At 42.5% G+C, this 24,255-nt stretch overlaps 2 protein-coding genes across 9 annotated transcripts in view; one reads left to right on the forward strand and one right to left on the reverse strand.

Moving 5' to 3' along the window:
* TCAIM (T cell activation inhibitor, mitochondrial) overlaps positions 1-24,255 on the forward strand; it is a 103,723-nt gene that overhangs the window by 68,614 nt on the left and 10,854 nt on the right. The gene's annotated exons all lie outside the window — the stretch shown is intronic.
* The window catches only part of ZNF445 (zinc finger protein 445), a 54,660-nt gene continuing 42,728 nt past the window's right edge, over positions 12,324-24,255 (reverse strand). For 4 of the 7 annotated variants that reach the window (XM_045904159.3, XM_064590667.1, XM_064590664.1 and 1 more), the window contains 5 exons: positions 22,070-22,238; positions 21,650-21,726; positions 21,226-21,352; positions 20,628-20,738; positions 12,324-19,853 (listed from right to left, as the gene is read on the reverse strand). In XM_045904159.3, the coding sequence (XP_045760115.1) occupies positions 17,686-19,853; positions 20,628-20,738; positions 21,226-21,352; positions 21,650-21,726; positions 22,070-22,238 (2,652 nt within the window). In that variant the 3' untranslated portion in view covers positions 12,324-17,685. The other 3 variants (XM_064590675.1, XM_064590680.1, XM_045904161.3) reach the window with 3 other exon arrangements.

The raw sequence follows: 24,255 nt of genomic DNA on the forward strand, positions 1-24,255 counted from the left end.
ACAGACATCAAAATCCAAGAGGCATAGAGAACTCCCATCAAATTCAACAAAAGCTGGCCCACACCATATTGTTGTCAAATTCACAAAATACACAGACAAGAAAAGAATCCTGAAAGCAGCTGGGAAAAAAAGTCCTTAACCTATAAGGGAAGATAAATCAAATTCACAGCAGATCTATCCACAGAAATTTGGCAGGCCAGAAGACAGTGGCAGGTGCTGAATGGGGAAAATAGCAGCCAAGAATACATTATTCATCAAGGCTGTCATTCAGAATAGAACGAGAGATAAAGAGTTTCCCAGACAAACAAAAACTGAAAGAGTTGCTGACCACTAAACCAACCCTGCAAACAATATTGAAGCACACTCTGAGTGGGAAAGAAAGACCAAAACAACAAAGACTAGAAAGGAACAGAGAACATCAACAGAAACACCAACTTTACAGGTAACACAAAGGCACTAAATTCATATATTTCAATAATCACTCTGAATGTAAATGGACTAAAAATCCAATCAAAAGACATAGGGTACCAAAATGTATTTAAAAACAAAACAAGGCCCATCTATGTGCTGCCTACATGAGACTCATTTTAGACCTAAAGACACTTGCAGATTAAAAGTGAAGAGATGGAGAGCCATCTATCATGCTAATGGAGGTCAAAAGAAAGCCAGAGTAGCCATACTAATACCAGACAACTATATTTTAAGCCAAAGACTGTAATAAGAGATGAAGAAACACCTATATCATAATTAAGGGATCAAGAAGATCATCAAGCTCATCAAGAAGATCTAACAATTGTAAATATTTATGCTCCCAACTTGGGAGCACCCAATATGTAAATCAATTAATAACAAACATAAAGGAAGTCACTGATGATAATACAAAAATAGCAGGAGACTTTAACACCTCACTACAGCAGATCACCTAAACATAAAATCACGGAAATGTAGGGGAAGGAGCAGGATAGTGGAGGAGTAGGAGACCTGGATTTCATCTGGTCCCAGGAATTCAGCTGGATAGGGATCAAACCATTCTGAACACCTATGAACTCAACAAGATATCGAAGAAAAGAATAGCAGCAACTTTCTGAACAGAAAAGCGACCACTTTCTGGGAGATAGGACATGCGGAGAAGTGAATCCGAGGCAATATTCGGGAAGACAGACAGCGGGGGAGGGGGCCTCCCTCGGCCACTACCAGCAAGTGATAGAGAGTGGACCACAAAATCAGAACTTTTAGAAGTCGGCTCTGCTGAGGGACTTCGCTCCAGTGGCTAAGCGGGGGGTGGAACCCTCGCTGGGACAGTGTGGTCTCAGGACCCTTGGGGTCACAGGAAGACCGGGGGTGCCTGAGTGCGGCAGAGCTCCCAGATATCAGAGCAGGGAAGCCAGCTGCAGAGACAGAGCCGAGGGGAGGGCTCTCAGCTCAGGGTTGTCATAAACCGTGATCCTTGGCTCAGTCAGGCCACTGCTCTTCCAGCAGGGACCCAACAAGTGGCAGATCAGGGGAGACTCCCCTTCCTCCCCCAAGAGGAGCGGCACGGGAGCACACTGCACGGATCTGCTGGGTTTGGAGGCTCCACACGGGGTTGTGTGCCAGAGATCGAAATGCTCGGTCACAGGCCAGGTGAGCACGGAGTGCACCCAGAGACCGGGGCGTCGGGAGTGACTGCTTTTCTCTGGGGCCACACTGAGGAGCGGGGCCCTGAGTTCTCGGCTCCTCTGGGGCAGAGATTGGGAGGCCGCATTTTCACTCCTGTCCTCCAAAGCCGAATGGAAAGCTTGCAGGGAACAAAAGCTCCTGAGAACAAACCCGAGCAGATGACTTAGCCTGGACCAGCAAGGGCAGGGCAATTCCGCCTCCAGCAAAGACATTTGGGAACCACAGCAACAGGCCCCTCCCCCAGAAGGTCAGCAAGAACAGCCAACCAAGACCAAGTTTACCAATCAATGAGAACGGCAGAACTCCAGCGCTGGGGGAATACTGCACATAGAATTCATGGCTTTTTTCCCATGATTCTTTAGTCTTTCAAAGTTAATTATTTTTTAACTTTTAAAAAAATTTTTTTCCCTTTTTCAACCAACATCTTATCAATCCCTTTTTTTAAAAATCTTTTTTAGGGGCGCCTGGGTGGCTCAGTTGGTTGGGCGACTGCCTTCGGCTCAGGTCATGATCCTGGAGTCCCTGGATCGAGTCCTGCGTCAGGCTCCCTGCTCGGCAGGGAGTCTGCTTCTCCCTCTGACCTTCTTCCCTCTCAGGCTCTCTCTCTCATTCTCTCTGTCTCAAATAAATAAAAATTTTTTAAAAAAGATCTTTAAAAAATCTTTTTTATTTTTCATTTTTAGAGTAATATTCTATCCCTTCATACTAGTTACCCTTACTTCTGGTATATATATGTGTAAGTTGTTCTCTCTTTAAAATTTTGGGATACAGTTTCTTCTAACAGATCAAAATATACCCTAAATCTCTAGTGTATGGCTTTGTTCTAGTCTCCTGCCTGATCACATTCTCTCCCCTTTTTTTATCCTCTTCTTTCCTTTTTTAACCAAATTCTTATCAATTCCTTTATAAAATCTTTTATAATTTTCATCTTTATAGTCATAGTCAATCTCTTCATCGTATTAACCCTTACTTTCATACCTGTGTAAGTTTTTCTTTCTTTAAAATTGTGGGAGGCACAGACGAAAATACACCCAAAATCTAGTGTGTGGCACTGATCTATGCACCAGCCTGATCATATTTGATCATATTCTATTTTTTTGTTTTGTTTTGGTTTATCTTTTTCTTTTTCTTTTTTCTTTCTTTCCCTTTCTTTTCCCCTGGTTTCAGGTCTTTTCTGATTTGTTTAGTGTATATATTCTGGGGACACTGTTACCCTGTTAGTATTTTGTTCTCTCATTCATCTATTCTCCTCTGGACAAAATGATAAGACAGAAAATATAACCTAAAAAAAAAAAAAAAGAAAAAGAAAGGGACAGTACTGACTGCCAGGGACCTAATCAATACGGACATTACTAAGATGTCAGAACTAGAGTTCAGAAAGATGATTTTAAAGATACTAGCTGGGCTTGAGAAAAGCATGGAAGATATTAGAGAAACCCTTTCTGGAGAAATAAAAGAACTAAAATCTAACCAAGTCGAAATCAAAAAGGCTATTAATGAGGTGGAATCAAAAATGGAGGCACTAACTGCTAGGATAAATGAGGCAGAAGAGAGAATTAGTGATATAGAAGACCAAATGATGGACAATAAAGAAGCTGAGAAAAAGAGAGATAAACAACTACTGGGTCACGAGGGCAGAATTCGAGAGATAAGAGATACCATAAGATGAAACAACATTAGAATAATTGAGATCCCAGAAGAAGAAAGAGAGAGAGGGGCAGAAGGTATATTGGAGCAAATTATAGCAGAGAACTTCCCTAATTTGGGGAAGGAAACAGGCACCAAAATCCAGGAGGCACAGAGAACCCCTCTCAAAATCAATAAAAATAGGGCAACACCCCAACATCTAATAGTACAACTTACAACTCTCAGAGACAAAGAGAAAACATTGAAAGCAGCTCGTGACAAGATCTGTCACCTACAATGGTAGAAACATTAGATTGGCAACAGACCTATCCACAGAGACCTGGCAGGCCAGAAAGGACCGGCATGATATATTCAGAGCACTAAATGAGAAAAATATGCAGGCAAGAATCCTATATCCAGCTAGGCTGTCATAGAAAACAGAGGGAGAGATAAAAAGCTTCCAGGACAAACAAAAACTAAAGGAATTTGCAAACACAAAACCAGCCCTACAAGATATATTGAAAGGGATCCTCTAAGCGAAGAGAGAGCCTAAAAGCAACAGACCAGAAAGGAACACAGACAATATACACTAACAGTCACCTTGCAGGCAATACAATGGCACTAAATTCATATCTTTCAATAGTTACCCTGAATGGAAATGGGCTAAATGCCCCAATCAAAAGACACAGGCAATCAGATTGGATTAAAAAACAAGACCCATCGATATGCTGTCTGCAAGAGACTCATTTTAGATCCAAAGACACCCCCAGATTGAAAGTGAAGGGGTGGAAAACCATTTACCATGCTAATGGACACCAAAAGAAAGCTGGGATGGCAATCCTTATATCAGACAAAGTAGATTTTAAACCAAAGACTATAATAAGAGATGAGGAAGGACACTATATCCTACTTAAAGGATCTATCCAACAAGAAGATCTAACAATTATAAATATCTATGCTCCTAACATGAGAGCAGCCAATTATACAAGGCAATTAAGAACAAAAGCAAAGAAACACATTGACAACAATACAATAATAGTGGGGACTTTAACACCCCCCTCACTGAAATGGACAGATCATCCAAGCAAAAGATCAACAGGGAAATAAGCCTTTAAATGACACACTGGACCAAATGGACTTCACAGATATATTCAGAACATTCCATCCCAAAGCAACAGAATACACATTCTTCTCTAGTCCCCATGGAACATTATCCAGAACAGATCACATCCTAGGTGACATATCAGGTCTCAACCAGTACCAAAAGACTGGGATCATTCCCTGCTTATTTTCAGACCACAGTGCTTTGAAACTAGAACTCAATCACAAGAGGAAAGTCGGAAAGAACTCAAATACATGGAGGCTAAAGAGCATCCTACTAAAGAATGAATGGGTCAACCAGGAAATTAAAGAAGAATTTAAAAAAATTCATGGAAACCAATGAAAATGAAAACACAACTGTTCAAAACTTTTGAGATGCAGCAAAGGTGGTCCTAAGAGGAAAGTATATAGCAATACAAGCCTTTCTCAAGAAACAAGAAAGGTCTCAAATACACAACCTAACCCTCCACCTAAAGGAGCTGGAGAAAGAACAGCAAATAAAGCCTAAACCCAGCAGGAGAAGAGAAATAATAATGATCAGAGCAGAAATCAATGAAAGAAACCAAAAGAACAGTAGAAAAGATCAACGAAACTAGGAGCTGGTTCTTTGAAAGAATTAACAAGATTGATAACCCCCTGGCCAGACATCAAAAAGAAAAGAGAAAGGACTCAAATCAACAAAATCATGAATGAAAGAGGAGAGATTACAACCAACACCAAAGAAATACAAACAATTATAAGAACATATTATGAGCAAGTATATGCCAGCAAATTTGATAATCTGGAAGAAATGGATGCATTCCTAGAGATGTATCAACTACCAAAACTGAACCAGGAAGAAATAGAAAACCTGAACAGACCTATAACCACTAAGGAAATTGAAGCAGTCATTAAAAATCTCTCAACAAACAAAAGCCCAGGGCCAGATGGCTTCCCAGGGGAATTCTACCAAACATTTACAGAAGAACTAATACCTATTCTTCTGAAGCTGTTTCAAATAATAGAAATGGAAGGAAAACTTCCAAACTCATTCTATGAGGCCAGCATTACCTTCATCCCAAAACCAAAGACCCCATCAAACAGGAAAATTATAGACCAATATCCCTGATGAAACATGGATGCCAAAATTCTCGCCAGGATCCTAGCCAATAGGATCCAACAGTACATTAAAAGGATTATTCACCACGACCAAGTGGGATTTATTCCTGGGCTGCAATGGTGGTTCAACATTTGCAAATCAATCAATGTGATACATCACATTAATAAAAGAAAGGACAAGAACAATATGATCCTCTCAAATGATGCAGAAAAAGCATTTGCCCAAATACAGCATCCTTTCTTGATTAAAACTCTCCATAGTGTACAGATAGAGGGAACATACCTCAATATCATAAAAGCCATCTACGAAAAGCCCACAGCGAGTATCATTCTCAATGGGGGAAAACTAAGAGTTTTTCCACATAGTAATAGAAGTTCTAGCCTCAGCAATCAATGAAAAGAAATAAAAGACATTCAAGTTGGCAAAGAAGAAGTCAAACTCTCACTCTTTGCAGATGATATGTATGGATTTGTCATGAGGGAAGGACATAGCAATACAAGCCTCTCCCATGACTTTATGTAGAAAGCCCAAAAAACTTCACCCCACAATCACTAGAACTCATACAACAATTCAGCAACATGGCAAGATATAAAGTCAATGCACAGAAATCAGTTGCATTTCTATAGACTAACAATGAGACAGAAGAAAGAGAAATTAAGGAATCTATCCCATTTGCAATTACACCAAAAACCATACGATACCTAGGAATAAACCTAACCAAAGGGGTAAAGGGTCTGTACTCTAAAAACTACAGAACACTTATGAAAGAAATTGAAGACGACACAAAAGAGATGGAAAAACATTCCATGTTCATTGATTGGAAGAATAAATATTGTGAAAATGTCTATGCTACCCAGAGCAGTCTACACATTCAATGCAATCCCTATCAAAATACCACCGACATTTTTCACAGAGCTGGAACAAATAATCCTAAAATTTGTATGGAACCAGAAAAGACCCTGAATAGCCAGAGGAATGTTTAAAAAGAAAACGAGAGCTGAGGCATCAGAATTCTGGATTTCAAGTGGTATTACAAAGTTGCAAAGCAAACCAAAGCTGGAGGCATCACAATGCCGGACCTCAAGCTCTATTACAAAGCTGTAATCATCAAGACAGTATGGTACTGGCACAAAAACAGACACATAGATCAATGGAACAGAATGGAAAGCCCACAAATGGAGCCTCAACTCTATGGTCAACTAATCCTCGACAAAGCAGGAAGGCATATCCAATGGAAAAAGGACAGTCTCTTCAACAAATGGTGCTGGGAAAATTGGACAGTCACATGCAGAAGAATGAAACTAGACCATTTTCTTACACCATTCACAAAGATAAACTCAAAATGGATGAAAGACCTAAACGTGAGACAGGAACCCATCAAAATCCTAGAGGAGAACACAGGCAGGAACTGACATCGGCCGTAGCAACTTCTTACAAGACACATCTGTAAAGGCAAGGGAAACAAAAGCAAAAATGAACTATTGGGACTTCATCAAGAAAACTGACCTGATTAGATTTTAATTCTTTTGTTTCTCCATTAAAGGATTCTCTCATATCTTCTATGCTTTTTTCAAGCCCAGCTAGTAACTTTATAATTGTCATTCTAAATTATAGCTCTGGTATTTTACCAATATCCATATTAATTAAGTCTCTGGCAGTGAGTACTACCTCCTGTTCTTTTTTCTGGGAATTTTTCCTTCTGGTCAGTTTGTCCAGAGGAATAAATGAATGAGACAACAAAAAATAAATAAAAAATAAAATAAATAAAAATAGCAACCATGAGCCCAGTGATCTACACTAGACAAATCAGAAGAGATCAGAAACCAAAAAAGAAAAAAAAGAAAGGGAAGAAAGAGAGGATACAATCAAACAGGTGGGCAGAACAGTGTAATACACTTGGTCCTGGGTGTCTTTTGGTTTGTTAGAAGACACTAGATCCCAAATTTGTAAAGAATGAAAAAGTTATATATATACAAAAATAAAATTGAATACAGTGAAAGGAAGCCAAAAATGAATAAATCTATAAAATGTAACAATGACCATTTTAAAGACTTTTAAAAATTTGATAAAATAAGAAACTAGTTGAAAAGGAAAAAAAGACAAATTTAAAAGACTACAGAATCATGAGGAAAAACTCAAATTCTATATACTATTTTCCCTTAGCACAGGAGTTTTTCAGTTCTGTGTGATCCATAAACTTGGCATTAGCCTGATGTTCCTGCTGGTCTTTTTTGGGAGGGGGCTTTTGCACTGATTCTCAAGTGTCTTTACCTGGGCAGAGTTGCACCAGCCCTTGCCAGGGGGTCGGACTCAGTGTAAGCTGATTTGGGTTGCTCTATGTGGCTTTGTGCCACTTTTGAGGATGAAAAAAATTAAAAATGGCGGCGCCCCAATCTCCAGCCCTGGAGCTTAATGCTCTCAGTCCCCATTCTTCAGTGCACCCTCAGTTAAATGTAGTCAATCCCTTTCATGTGTGCCAAACTCCAAAGACTCCTGCGGTGCACACCCACCCCAATCCTCCCAGAGGAGGGAAGGGAGTCTCACTGTGGCCTTTCTGGGCCCCTACTCTGAGAGCGGATGCCTTATGGTGCTTGCATGCATGCATGGTGCTCGCACCTGCACCGCTCCCCTGGGGGAAGGAGCAGTCTCACAGGGGTTTTGCTGCTTCCTGGGCTGGGCCCCTGCTTGGAAAGTGGTCACCAGATCACCATGCAGTTCGAAGTTTATGGCAACACCTATCTGAGAGGCCACTCCAGGGCTCGCTAATTGTAGCCAGCTTCCCTGCTCCAAAGCTTGGGAACTCTGCTGCACTCAGGCACCCCTGTTCTTTCTGCGACCCTGGAGATCCTGAGACCACACAGTCCCACCAAAGATTCTGCCCCACTTCACCACCTGAGCAATTTTCAGGCAGGAATGTCCCTCAGAGGAGCAGACTTCTAAAAGTTCTGATTTTGAACTCCGCTGCTATATCACTTTCTGGTAGCTGGCTTATGGAGGCTCCCTGCTCTCACGGTTTATCTTCTGATATATCCCCTCAGATTCACTTCTCCACACCTCCTACCTTGCACAAAGTGGTCAATTTTCTATTTGTTGAATTGCAGCAGTTCTTTTCTTAGATCCCAGGTTGAATTCACAGGTGTTCAGAATGATTTGATACCTAGCTGAATTCAAGGGACCAGACGAAACGAAGGTCCCCTAACTCTTCTGATATCTTCCCTCCTCCCTCACTGATAGTTTTCATGATTTTCCCAACTCTGCTAAAAAACAGAGAGGTGCCACGTTTGTGGATGCCTCCTCACCACAAGCTATTCTCAGCTTGACTCAGACCACCACCTGAGAAAGCAGTTTCAATTACTGATTTTTTCAATGCGTGAGAATATGGATCAAGTTATGTCTCCTGCCAGGTTCAGCCAATCTGAGTTCAGAACATATGGGTTATTTTTATATTTAAAATAAGCTTTAAGTTAAAAATAGAACTACCCTCCTGCCCAGCAATTGCACTACTAGGTATTTATCCAAAAGATACAAACATAGTGACTCAAAGGGGCTCCTGCACCTCAATGTTTAATAACAGCAATGTCCACAATAGCCAAAATATGTAAAGAGCCCAGATGACCATGGACAGATGAATGGATAAAGAAAATGTGATGTGTGTGTATACTTAGCCACCAAAAAGAATGGACTCTTGCCACTTGCAACAATGTGGATGGAACTACAGAATATTATGCTAAGTGAAATAAGTCAATCAGAGAAAGACAAATATTATATGATTTCACTCATATGTGGATTTTTTTTTTTAAATAGGGCAAAGGACTTTCATTTTTTTTTTTTTTTAAGATTTTATTTATTTGACAGAGAGAGACACAGTGAGAGAGGGAACACAAGCAGGGGGAGTGGGAGAAGAAGAAGCAGGCTTCCCGCGGAGCAGGAAGCCCGATACAGGGCTCGATCCCAGGACTCTGGGATCATGACCTGAGCCAAAGGCAGACGCTTAACGACTGAGCCACCCAGGCGCCCCTCATATGTGGAATTTAAGAAACAAAATACATGAACATAGGGGAAGGGAAGGAAAAATAAGACAAAAACAGAGAGGCAAACCATAAGACTCTTAACTATAGGAAACAAACTGAGGGTTGCTGGAGGAGAGGTGGGTGGGGGGATGGGATAATTGGGTGATGGGCATTAAGGAGGGCACTGAAGTAATGAGCAATAAGTGTTGTATGCAACTGATAAATCACTAAATTCTACCCCTGAAACTAATAATACAGTATATGTTAAATTGAATTAAAATAAAAATTTTTTAAAAAGTATAAGTTTTAAAAGATTACCAGCCCAACTAATGCAACCAATGACAGGTAGAAAGTCATCCCAGGGTTGAAGCCTCATGTTGTGTGAATGAGACACTTGAGGACAGGAAAACAACAATTCGTATTAGACATTGGATTACTCCAGTACCAGTGACCACAGTTTATCAGTTGGTACATTCTTCTACAACTCACCTCATACAATTAGAATTACAGTAGTCTTACCTAACATAGCTCCTCCCAGTGACAATGCAGTCACCATGCTTGCTCCCAGGACTCCAACCAGACTTCCTTCTTATGTGCAAATTTCTTTTTAACATGTATCTCTTTGTTAACATGTAAAAAACATGTTTCTTTTTTAACATGTAAAAGTTTCTGCTTATGTTCACATTAGAATGTACCTTGGTAGAATGAACTTCTCAGCTGAGTATCTGATTAAAAACTTGTATGTCTATAGAGTAATTGTTTTAATTGTAAATAGACCAAAAGGAAGAAAAATTTGTGGATTTTCCCAAAAACTTTATATTGTTTCCATATGAATAAGATTCATGAGTATAACTAGTATGTGAAATGTTTGCATGAATCTACAAGTACACTTCTCCTGGGTTGCTGACTTCAATATTTAGTATTGGTTTAAGTATATAAGGACTCTTTAGACTTCTCACCAAGGAAGAATCTTCCATGACCATTTTAAGTAAACCTCAATGACGTGTCCAAGGGCAGTTTTTCTGTTCTCATTCAAACCTGAAGTCACAAGGGGAAAACATACATACTTAGACCAATTTTCTCGACTTCTATCCAATATTATTTTTCAGATTCTTAGATCCACACTGGTAATAACCATTGTTGAAACCACTTTAACATCCTATGAAACTTAATCAGCAGATGCATACATTCTCCTTGCCTTACCTAGCTTAAATAGATTTCATAGCAAGAGACTTGAACTAATGTGCCCACATATCAGCTGGGCAACAAAGAGAAATGGCCCAACTATGGGATATAAATGAAGGCAACCTTGCCTTTTTAATTGATTCATTTAGAATTCGGGGCTATAGGAGTCTACTCTCTGCTCTTGTCTATGCTCTGTTGGGGTTTTATCATCTAAGTCACTGTTCCACTGGAGGCAAATCAGATGTCTGTGCTGTTTTAATCTGTTAAAATCATAAATTTACTTTGTTAAATTAAACATACTTATTAAATGTATTCATTTTTGTTGTAAAATAATGTTTTTAAGCAGAAATACCTTTAAACACATTCTTGGGGCTTTCAACTTTCAGTTCAATATAATAAGATGACTAGGGCCAAACACCTAATTATTACAAGGTCCACAGGTAAAATCAACTGGTTATGACATAATTTATATCTTTAAGTGAGCAGCTGTCCATAACATAGCATACATATCTTTTTAAGTAATCTCTACAACCATTGTGAGGCTCGAGCTTACGACCTTGAGGTCAAGGGTGGCATGCTCTTCCAACTGAGCCAGCCAGGTGCTCCTACACATAATTTCTTTAACAAATATTCTTGGTCTCAAATCTCTTAAGTCAAACATCCTAGGAATTTTTAAGATAATTTAGGAAAGCTGTGCCAGTTATTAGTTTATTGTCTCTGCTTCAAACCCACTCTTCTATAGATGCTTTTAGATGATGGGGTTGGAACTCTGCGAACCACATCTCTATTTCGCCAGCTATTTCGCTATTAGGTTCTGACATCAAGAAATGTTAAGAGGGAAGCTGCAGTGTTGAAGAATTGTGACTAGTGTGCGTCAACTTGGCTGGGTGACAGGGTGCCCAGATACTTGGTCAAATATTGAGTGTTTCTGTGAGGGTGTTTTTGGATAAAATTAACATGTAAATTAATGGGCTTTGAGTAAAAATACTCTCCATTATGTGGGTGGGCCTCATCAAATCAGTTGAAGGCCTACATAGAACAAAAAGACTGGCCTCCCCCTGGCAAGAAAGAATTCTCCAGCTGCCTTTGGACTTCATCTGCAACATTGGCTCTTCTTGGTTCTACAACAATCAGCCTTCAGCCCAGAACAGGAATATAAGCTCTCCTGGGTCTCCAGTCTGTGGTCCATCCTGCAGATTTTTGACTTGCCAGCCTCTGGAATCATAAAACACAATTCCATATATCTCTTTCTATGTGTATACACACATCCTATTGGTTCTGTTCCTCTGGAGAACCCTAATACAAGGAGGAAGAGGGGTTTTCTGTGTATGTGGGCACTGCTTCCTGTTCGTAATGCTTTTTCACTCCAGCAGTGGCAATTCCCTTTGGTAGCAGCAACTGGGTCCAACTTGTAGTTCTGTCACCATAGGGCCCTCCTTCCGATTCAGACCAACAGTGCTCTCAGCAGTGCTCTCCTCCATGTAGGTCTGAGTTCAGCTCTACAGGTGCTCTCTTCCAATGTCCTACATTTTAACAATTCTTTTGTTCCTGCTTTGTAGCTTGCTCTGGGGAGGTGGGATCAGTACTGTACCACCACCCCAAACTAATTCAGATGTCAAGACAGATGATAGCACACACATCAAGAGGTCATGAAAAATTTTATTATTCACATAATGTGGCTCTCTGGGAAGAGTAAGACAGGCACCCAAGCTAGTCAGTTTGCACTGACTGCAAGGAGGGGCAAATAGCTCTGATTTTTATTGTAGTTACAGGTGTGGGTTTCCAGGGTAATGGAAAAAGCCAGGGTTTGCATAAATTTCACCTCAGGTGCTGAGGGAGTACCTGGGCTTTCTTATCAGCTTGCCCAGATGTGAGGCAAAAGGGGGAGGGGGAGGGCTTAAAAGCTGTCAGTGGTCAAACATCAAAAATGGGGTCAGACTCCGTTACAGTTCCCCCAGTCTTGGGATGGCACCAGGTCTCAAGTCACTGCCTCCATGATAAATTAGCACTTTCTTTTGCCTTTTTAGTTACTTAGATATACCTATTAAACAATTCTAAGTTCTTTTTCTTAAAATAATTGGTATGGTTTCTGGCTCCTGACTATAACCTGGGTAATACAAGTCCTCTTTGCTCTTCTACAGGGTTAGCATTAGCTTAATAGGTGTGCCAGTTGTGCATAAAAACATTTACTCATCTTCCTTCACTTACCTAATAAAATGGAATGGCTGACTAAACATCATCCACAGGATCCCATTTCTTAAACTTTTTTTTCCCGTTTCTTAAACTTTTGAGTCTAGAGCTTCTGGCTTCACTTGCTATTTTTAGGCAAAAAGGTTAAAGAAAATAGAGCTCATAATTTCCTATAAACTCTATGTCTTGGACATCAATACAATACACAGAGAATATCCTCGATCTTTTTAAGAGGATGCATGGTATTTCATCAAAGATGCACCAGAACTGTTCAACCATTCTTTTACTAATAGCCATTTGTGTTGCTACTCATTTTTGTAGGCGAAGAAACTAAAGCCTTGAAAGATTAAATGGCTCACTCTAAGTAACATTATATAAATGGCAGAACCAGGATTTCTATAAAATTGTAAGATGCCAAAGCCCATGCTTAAAAAATTTTATTTTTAAGTATTTTAAGCAAACAGTAAAAAAAAAAAAAAAAAAAAATTTATCCCATTAAGCAACATGCGACCCATCTACATCAATTTTTAAAATGAAATAAAACACAACTGCAGCTTCCATCTACCCCCCCATTCCATCAGCAGCTCTGCCATGAAAAGGCAGAACACAACTTTCACACAACATTCCAATAAATGATTTTATACTCTTCATCATATAATTTGAATCCACAGGAATATATTATTGTGCAAAACAGTAACAACATTGTTTACTATATGCCAACGATGTTGCATGCCAGCCACTAATCAAAACACTTTATTACATGCATTATTTCATTAACCATTCCCCCACCCCCAATTATCTTGTGAGGTTGGCAACTACTATTCCATTTCATTAAAAAAGTGAAACACAAATTAAGTTTAAATAATGTGCCCACAGATAAACAATGTTTAATTTTACATAAATGGTATATTGTACATAACTTCTACAACTTTCTCAGCATTTCTGATTTATCTATGTTGAAAGATGAAACTCTAGCTCTTTCATATTCACTTCCCAAAGTACCAAAAACAACCCTTTTTTTTTTTTCCTGTTGATGGACATTTGGGCCTTTCCCAGTCTTGCTACCTACACAATACTGCAATGAACAGTACAGCAATGAATAGTTTTATACAAATGTTCCTCCCTACGTGAAGTTCTTCTAGGGTTTATGCAGGAGCAGAACTGCTGGTGGTATGCACACACAAGATTTTGCAGACTGCCTGGCATAGGTACTACAAAATTTCCACTCCCACAGCAGTGAGTTCCCACTGTTCTACACATGTACCCATGCTAGGGCTTGTAAAACTTGTCATCTTGAGGAGTGTGAGAAGTCCATACTAACCTATATTTCCTGTGCTTTCTTCTCCATACATGTCTCTGTGTGGGCTGACGGTCTATCAGCAAGGCAGGGGTCAACCACCTGAACAACTGATTCAAAGACTTTCCAATACCTACCCCTCTCTGAGAGTCCCAGCCCTCTGGCTCTCCTCAGCCCCAACTTCGGTTCTTCCTAGGCAGCAAAAGAAAGCAAGGCAGGGTTCAAAGAAGCCTACATATTCTCCAGGCCAGAATGGGGTACGACAGGAGAACTAGTGGCTGAGGCAGTCAGAAATTTTCAGCTGGAGCTGCATGGCTTGGAACCACCTACAGCTGGTGCTAACTAGTGGCGCTTGTGGGTAACCTCCAGTCAACACTGTACTCAGGACCCCTTCAAAACACTCCAATCCTAACTTAGCTGAACTAAGTTCAGTTCCATATTCCTTAATAGAGGTAATTTTGTACAAAATCTCTGTATGGCAAACAGATAAATAAGCACCCAACCCGGCCTCCAGAGTGCCCTGTCTGCTGCAGTAGCAGGCCTAATTCTTGGAAACCTGGACACCACCTAGCAGAGTAAGATACAGGCACCAAGAGAGGCGGGGCCAGGGGAGAGGTCTTAGACAGACAAGGGTTAGGGATGGCAAGGGTTAACCTTGATGGATGAGGACCTGAGCCAGCACAGATATGGTCTACACTCCTGGTGAAGGGGGACAGCACAAGTCAGGCCAGTCCAGGGGTGTTCAGGGGCAGGCAGTGAAGTTAAATCCAACAATGATTGGTACAATGATTGCACCAAAATGTTTAGTAGTTGGCTGCAAGTAGTGAGACTTCTCCTTTTAGCTAAGCTGTATTTACTAATATTTCTATAATAATCATGTATTACTCATATAATTAAAATTATTTAAAAATTCAGGTTATTGAACAGACCCCATCAGTACAATCCCAAAATATTAAAGGCTTACCTCAGTATAGAGGAATTTCTGTTGATTTTCACTTCTTTGTACACTTGAAAATTTGGTTTGAGTGTTTAAAAATAAGTATATCTCACTTTATAAAAATGGCAATAGAAAACCCCTATTGGGGCAGGAACTCTGTGAGGTGACAGTGGCACAAGGAGTTGGGGGGTGGGGAGGATGTGAAAATATGGACAGAAAAGAGGTATTTCCTCAGTTGTAGCACCAGATTTGAAGCCGGAGCTGACGTGGAGCTGCAGCTCTGTGAGGGCTCTGGTCCTAGAGATCAGCTACCTAACCCAGAGCCTTTGCACACCAAGCCTTCTTTCTCAATCCTAGAAATCAGGGAGCTTAATTACTCTAACTTTACATGCCAGAAAATAGATGCAGGTGTTCAGCGACTTGTCCAAGATCATCCTGCCAAGAAAAGGCACACTGAGCCTGGAACCCAGATCTGGTAACTCCAAGGCCCGCCCCATGACCCTGGGGCCTCAGCACATGGGACTCTGATGCCTGCCCAGCCACTACTAGAAACAGTTTTTGGTACTATACCACTGATGGGACACCTGATTCCATGCCATGCGCAGCTGCTGCTGTAGGAAAAGGATGCAGAGCCAGGATTACCAAACCCTCCTGAGTACAAAGCTGAATGGGGACCAGAACACGAACATATGTCTGCCCCTTCTCCCCACCCTCTGACTATTCCATATGACATCATCACAAAGTATCAAAGTCTTCATTTTCACTTGCCCACAACAATTCAGAAAGGATAAGATTACTTGTACTCTACTGAGAGGACATTTTCCAGGTTGGTTTCTTCTCTTGTATTACAAGAAATGGTCTGCCCCACCAGTGTGCCCTGACTCAAAGCATTAAAATGTAGTCTGAGATGGTCCTCTACTATCAAGTGAGATATTTTATTCTTATATTCATAATGTGAGCTCTTCAATAACCAGAAGCAATGACTACTTGCACAAATTTTAGAAAAGTCACTCCTTATGCCACTGAGCTAATTCTTTCTTTTTGTTTCAAGTCAAGCTAGCAAGTGAGATGGAGGTGCCTCCCCCACCAGGCCACCTTTTCTCCAGAGGGCATCAGTCATGGGAACTGGTACCTTTGGGTTGAACCCGATGCCAGCACCAGATCCAACATGCGAAGAAAGCTACACGAAAGGTTAAAGGGTCCCCATAGTGTCCACAAGTTAGAGATGCAAGCAAGCACAATAATTAAACATTTTCAACTGTTGAGAGCTGGAGGTCTGATAAAAAATTCAGGCCCTTTGAGGGGAGAGGAGAGAGTCCCATTATTGGAAACTGACAGCAGAGATAACTGCATAAAAATCTTTCAGCTATATAATTTCAGAGTCCCTAGATCTGTGGTTAACCTTGTAAATGTAACTCAGATTCAGACCACGTCACTCCTCAAATTAAAACTGTCCCAAAGCTCCCTACCTCCCTTTGAGGAAGCTCTAGCCCCAGTGGGGACCCATGATACATGGCGTGGCCCACTACCTCTGGGGCCCTCTCTTCTGCTGGCTCACTCCACTCTAGCCCAGGGACTTCCCTGCCATTCTCCAAGGACAGCAGACAAGATTCTACCTCCTGTGCCTGGATCTAGAGACCCACAGGGTCCATGCCCTAACCTCCTTCAGGTCTTTGCTCAAGTTTCACCTTCTCAGTTGAAGTCCTCCCTACCAGCCTACTTAAAATCACAACCCACCTCCTAATCCAGCACTGCTTCTCACTTTTCTCTGATTCATTCTGTCCACAACACATATCACCATCTGAAGTACTATATAACTCATTTGTTTATTGTCTGTAAATATCCAAGATGGCAGATCTTTTGTCTGTTCTGGTCACTGCTGGGTCTCTAGCACACACAACAGTGTCTGGCATATGGGAGGTGCTCAGCACATTTCTGTTGAACAGACGGCCTGCTGTTGCCCATGCAGACTGTGGGGTGGAGACAGCGACAGGGCACTGGAAGAGCCCCATTCTTCAGGTGACTGAGTCCAACTCTGCTCTCCTCCATGTGTTGCTGAGACAACTGTATGCCCACGGCAGATGTCCAAGCGAGATATGAAGGCCAAAGCTGCAGCCAGAACTCCCAGGAGGCATCTAGGGGAGACTAGAAGTTCTTGCTATTGCTGCTGCTTATAAGGTCAAACAGAATATGCACTACCACAGGATTCAACTGGCCCTTTTCCAGCAGCCACAGCCCATTACATCACAGACATTTTGTCAAACTACAAAGGGCAATAGTATCTGCTTTTCGACTTATTATCTGGCTGGGGGCTCCAGGCCACCGTGCAAAGGCCACTTCAGGGGCCCAAGCCTCCAGAAGGGCCCCAAAGAACAGGTTGCTGTTCTTCCCCAGCATCACACTCCCCAGCAGGTAAGAAAGGGGATGCCCTGAGTTTTTGAATCCTCAGGATTCTCTGCCACCAGATTTGAAAACAGAAAGGGCTAGACCCTTTGTGAAGCTTTCCCCCATACTGCCTATAATTAAGGGTTCTCTTGCAGGGCTGCTAGGAACCCCTCTCCCCCCACTGTCAGACTCCAAGCTAATCTCTAGTATGGTTTTTCATATGCCGAGCCAAATTTGAAGACCACCTGAAGGTCTTCCCACACTCTCTGCATTTGAAGGGCCTCTCTCGAGTATGAAATCTCTTGTGGCTAATGAGCTGTGAGCTTTTGTTAAAAGTTTTCCCACAAGTGCTACACTTGTGGCACTTTTTCCCAATGGGTATGTTCTGGAGTCCAGTGATCCTGGAGCTCTGGTCACAAGCTTCCTCAGAATCTTCAAGGGGCTTCTCCCCACTTGGTTTTAATTCCTGTAAACTCACCCCTGTGTCCTGGCAGGAAGACAACCCAGCCAGGCTGCATTCAGACTGTGCCACTCTGGTGTGTTTTCTCTGATGAATGCAGAGGGTATGTCTTCCAATGAAATCTTTCCCACACCATTGACATTTAAAAGGTCTCTCTTTAGTGTGGATTCTCTGATGATTAACAAGGCGATGTTTTCTATCATAAGATTTCCCACACAGATTACACTTATAGCGCTTCTCTCCACTGTGTATTCCCTTATGATCTAAAAGACTTCTTTTACGTGTAAAAGTTTTCCCACATTCTTGGCACCAAAAAGGTTTCTCACCAGTGAGGATTTGTGGCTGCAGATTTGGCGTGTTTCCACTTTCACGGTACTCATACTGTTTTTCTAAAGAGTGAATCCTCTGATGACGGGAGAGGTTAGAACTCCATCTGAAAGCTTTCCCACATTCTCTGCACTTATAAGGCTTCTCTCTGGTATGAATTCTCTGATGGATGAGGAGGAATGAGTGATTACGGAAGGCTTTGCCACACTGGCTACATTTGTAGGCTTCCTCTGTGGTATGACTGCTCTGAGGAACTTGTAGAACTCTTTCCTGACTAAACGATGGCCCATCCTCAGGTTTTCTCTGAATGGCATGCTGCTTCTTATGAGCAATAAAGGCTGACCGATGGGTAAACTCTTTTTTGCATTCACTACATCTGTATGGCTTCTCACCCGTGTGAATTCTCTGATGATCAATGAGGGATTTCTTTCGAGTAAAAGTTTTCCCACACTGCTGACAAGGAAAAGCTTTCTCTGTAGCCAGGGCATTCTGGGGCTGACTGCAGCTGGAGGTCTGTCTGAAGTCTTCTCTACATGTGTCTTGATCATAGAACTTTTCTTCCTGGTGCATTCTCATATGACGAGTAAAGTTTGACCTCCACCTAAAGGTTTTCCTACATTTGGTACATTTATAAGGTTTCTCCTGAGTGTGGACCCTCTGATGTTCAACAACATATGATTTACAGTGGAAGGATTTCCTACACTGGCTGCAGTCAAAGGGTTTCTCCCCACTTTGGTCTCTCAAATGATGATCAAATCCTGAGCCATAGGTGAGAGCTTCCTCATACTGATTAGACTCAAGAAATTTCTGCTTAGCATGGGTTTCCTGGTGTAGACGGTAGGCAGACATACGTCGGAAAGCCTTGTCACATAAACTACACTTATAAGGTTTCACTCCTGTGTGAATCTTTTCGTGTCGCACACAGTTTGAGCTCCACCTGAAGGCTTTCCCACACACCCTGCATTTAAATGGTTTCTCTTGAGTGTGAAGTCTCTGATGACATGCAAGATGAGAGCTATGACTGAAGGTCCTCCCACAGTCACTGCACTTATATGACGTCCCCACCATGTGAAGATTCTGCCCATGTTGGTGATGTGAGCTAAGGCTGAAGTCTTTCCCACGTGCATCCTTCGCATTTGCTTTTAGTCCAGCATGAATTCTCTGATGTAGGCTAAATCCGCCAACTATGCGCCTGAGCCCTTTCCCATATTCCTTGTAGTCATAGTGGTATGAACTCCCTCGGAAGTGTCTGCTACAGCCATGTTTAAGGGATCGCTTTCTTCTGGGAACTCTCAAATATGTGGCATGTTTTAAATTACGACTAGTACTTCTTCCTGATTCTTCAGATTCTTTTTCTGTCCTATGACTGAAATTGGTCTCTTCTTTCTTAACTCTTACTTGTATGGGACTTCTACATTGTTCCTTTAGCCTGCTCTTCTGTTCAAAAGATTCTCTGAGCCCCATTCCCTCAGAAACACTCATCATCCAACATTCTGATGGCACAGCTAAGGTTTCTGCTTCTTCCAAAGGTTCATGTTTTAAGACGAACTTGTTTGTTTTAATCTGGAGCTCACCTCCTGACACAAAATAAAACACAAGACAATGTACTCTATTCCATACTTGGAACTGCAGAAGGCACCAAAGGACAGAAAAAAAAAAAAAAAAAAAAAAAGCCAAGATCTTGGGTGGTGAAGCTTGTGCTTGACTGCCAATACCTTTACCAAATAGTCCGGGAAGGCAAGACATGGAAGAGTGTCCCCCAGATGACAGGGAATGGAGGAGGAGAAGTAAGGTGGGCACAGCAGCTAAACATATGCAGAAATCACATCCAGTTAAAAAGTGAATGTTAAACAGTAAGATAGGGGACAGAAATCATGGTAAGAGGATAAGAAGGCTCCCAAGAGCCCAGGAGAGGGGCTCCATGGAGGGATAGCTGAAGGAAATGGAAGTCAAACCTATCTTAGGGGCAAAGAAGAGGAGCAGGAGTGGGATTAGGGTTCTTCAAAGAGCATGAAGGGGTGGGCATGGGCCAGGGATCAGTAGGAGTACAGCAGAAGGATGAGGAAAAGCATCACTGAATGGAAAAGAGTGCAACAGTGAAGCCCTCCAGTGGGCAAGAACAGTTACTGAAAAGGTTCCTGGGGAAGGGGTAGGGCCAGAAACAAATGTCTAATAGGCCAGTCTGGAGAGGAGAAACGGAGAAGCCCAGCACTCCTTAGCAACACTGTTAAGGATTTTCCTTCTAGCAAACAACAAAGTATGTTCCCTGTGACTTACTTGGTGTAAAAGACCTTAAGAAAGAGAAGAATAGATGTGAGAGGAGTAAGATCCAGAGGTTTTCTGAAACTCACCTGCAGGGGCAACACCTGGCTTCCCCTTAGGCTGAGCTCCCTGGACATTCAGGCCCCATGGCTCCCTTGCTTCCAACCAGGAAATCAGAACAGGTTTGGTGAATGGTCCCACTGCAGAAGAGAAGGGGATGGGATGAAATGGAAGGGTGGATAAATCATACAGAACTATTCTCCAGGACCCTCTCAGGCCTGAGGTCCTGGCAAGGACAAGGGAAAGGCCAGGAAGGCTGGTGGAGGAAGCCAGGACAGGAGGCCCAGACAGCCATTTCCAACAGCTCTGAGCAGAGACTAAAGAGGCTGAAAAAAGTCACAGCCAAAAGGATCACTAGGATTCTCTGGAGGTGGGAGCTACATGACAACTCAATCAGTTAAATCAACCAACATCGTTTGGACGTCTAACTAGGAACTTGACACGTATGACTTTTAATCATTGTAATAATCCAGCAAATAGGCATCATTATCACCACATTTCAAGAAAGAGGATTAGGTGATAGAGCCAGAGTCAGAGCCCAGGTCAGGTCCCTGTCTAGACACCATAATAAAGAGTAAGAAGGCAGAAGTAAAAGTGGGTAGAAGCATGGGGGTATCAATGCCTTACCTAGAGAAACCACGTTCCCGTAATTCTCCAGCATCACATCTCTGTACAAGTTCCTCTGAGCAGGGTCCAGCCATCCCCACTCATCCTGGGAGAATGTCACTTCCACATCCTTGAAAGTCACAGCCTCCTGAAAAACACAGTCCTATGTCTGAGAGTCAGTCTACAGCTCCTGGCTTTTAGGAGAGGGCAGGGGAAGGGGACAAGCCAGTCTGAGTGAGCACAGGATTGATCTGGTAAGGGTGAAAGAGAGAGCATCACCCAGTAGAAGAGCTCTGAGCTCAAGGAGGATAATCTGGTCTCCAGGACCTGGGTCTCTGGATATGAGGTCACTGGACACAGAGACTCAAGATGAGTGGGAGCCTCAGTGACTCCATTAGGCAGCAATGCTGGGATGTCATGAAGGACCAAAGGTCTTATGGCTCACCCGAGGCTGGGATGTCAATGGGTCTCCTGGACACACCTCTCTCTGGGAAAGGGCAGGCACCTGGGCAACAGGAGGCTCTGAAGGAGAAGAAAGAGCCATGAGAGAAGGTAGCCCAGCTCTTGGCACCCCACTGAGGAGGCCCACTCTTCCCCCACATAGAGGACTCCTGGGCCTACAAGCAGGTATGGAATATTGTTAAACACCCATTTCACATTTCCCCAGTGTCCGCTGAGGGCTGGGGAGTGGGAGTGGGGGGGTGCAATGGGAGGAGGAGCTAGGTAGACATGGGTTACAGAAGGGTAGAAAGGACACAGGGCTAAGCACCAAGATTGAAAGGGATTCTCGTGAGAGGACAGATGGTGAAATGACAACACTACTTTGGGATGTGTGGGATACAGCTTAGAGCTAGATGGCGAGTACCGGATTGCCCAGCCAGGAGGTCACACACTCCTATTTCACAGGGAGGCTCCAGGTGGTCCCCAAGAGTAGAGCCGCTCCTGAGAGGTGAAGCAGGGGGCCATATCTGTGAGGCTCGCAGGGCTCCTGTACCCATCCAACGTACATCTGGGCTCTGGGCAAGGGCTGGGTCCTGGCAAGAAGAAAATGTTGTGAGAGGATCCCCATAGGAATCAGAAAGCAAACTCAGAGAAGAGGCCATATGGACAATCTTTAAGGGCAGGGATCCAGGGAAGGGCAAGCCAGGCCCTTCATTACCTACAGGCAGAGGGGAGAGGAAGAGGAGAAAGCCCAGGGAGGACCCACTCATCCCTCAGCCTCCCTGGGCTCTAGTGTGGGCCATGAAGGAGATAGGTGGAGCCAGATTCCAGCTACAACATAGGAAAGCACCCAGCAAGGCACTGCTCTCAGGCTTCAGGCGCTGCAGGGACACCTCCCCACTAGCCCCTCAGGCCCCACCCTGGTCTGGAACTTAGAAATCAGAGAGGAGAAATTTGTCCCTGAGTTAAAATGATAATGGTTCACCGCAGAGATGCAGATAACATCTACCAAGTATCAGGCACTGCTCTAGGCACTACCAAGCATAGTGACCTCAAAGAAGCAGGACAGCTTCCGCATGTAAATCTGACTGAGATGGTACCACTGCCAGAGAGGCAATGCTACTTGTGAGGGTCAGCCATGGAACCACAGAAGAGAGTCTCAGGTACAAAAAAATGGCACTGCCCATCCAAGCAGAGACTAGAAAGAGGCAGTCTTTGCCCTGGGACTTCAAATGGTTCCAGTCTCTGAGGCAAGGCTATCCCTGATGTGGAAATGAATATTGGAAGCTTATAGCCAATGAACTTTTAAGTTTTTTCTGGTCCTGTGGCCAAGACACTGACCACATTGATTTGGATGAATCTTAGCCTGAGGCCATGAAACATGTGATACCGAGCTAAAAGACTGAAAGATGATGAACCTGTTCCTCCCAAACCCTACCAAAAAGAGAATAAAGAAACAATACAAAGATGGAAGCAGACAGCCCAATAAGTTTAAGAACAAAATCTCTCAGGACCTAGTTGCTCAATGCTGATTAACCACAGGGTGATTATGTAATTTTATGTGCATCTTAAGCCATTCTGTTCATTTTTCAGAATTTGGGAGGTGTTCTCCCAGCCCATTTTGTTTTCTAATTTTTTTTAAAGAATTTATTATTTGTCAGAGAGACAGAGAGAGAGCACAAGAAGGGGGGAGTGGCAGGGAGAGGGAGAGGGAAAAGTAGGCTTCCTGTTGAGCAAGGAGCCCGATGTGGGACTCGATCCCAGGACTCTGGGATCGTGGCCTGAGCCAGGCAGACGCTTAACCGACTGAGCCACCCAGGCGTCCCTGTTTTCTAATTTCTAACTAGCTTTCAACCAGGTAGGCCCTGTATGCCCATTTGGCAATGTTTCCAGGGATTTCCAAACTTACATCTAGCTCTAAATGTGTTAAATGTAACCAAGCCACAATTTTGTACCTACTATGTACCTTTTTTGCTTTAATCAATGATTTTTTGATCCTCTTAAACATCTTGGTGTTTTGGTAAAAATGATAAATGCTCTTAGATTTTTTAAAATAGTAACCAATGTTAAGCAAAAAGGTTTTCTTTTTTAATAGCCATACCTTGCATTGATATATTACCATTCACTGCTGGTAGATGTTCAGTCAGATGTGTTACTTGATTGACCTAATTTGATATTATATTTGGGAGAAGAATATGTCAGATATGTTCCAGAAATCTTAAAGGTGACTTTCATTTATGCATGAATCATATATGTAGAATTATACATATTTTTACTGAAAAAAATTTTAAAGAAGCCTACAAAAATGATAAACGCTCTTAAAAGAAAACCCCAAAAAACGAACCTCCAAAGCTATAAGAAGCATTGAGAAACTCACCTGTGTGGGGCAGAAGGGGCAGGCAGAGCTCACTTTGACTGACTGGCTGCTCTACCATCAGCACTGGGGCAGTCAGCTGTTTCCCGGTGCTAAGGCTGGGGCTGGGCACATGGTGAGCATTCAAATGTACACTGAATAAATTCTCATTGTTAGATCAGTTCTGCATATTCTTTTCAATAAACTGAGTTTCTGAAAGAACATGAACAATGCTCGAACAATGAGTCTGTGAAATA

The sequence above is a fragment of the Mirounga angustirostris genome, unplaced genomic scaffold, assembly GCF_029215605.1.
Source record: "Mirounga angustirostris isolate CCGP_5_RB_7025 unplaced genomic scaffold, mMirAng1.0.hap1 SCAF_1, whole genome shotgun sequence".
Taxonomy (NCBI): Eukaryota; Metazoa; Chordata; class Mammalia; order Carnivora; family Phocidae; genus Mirounga; species Mirounga angustirostris.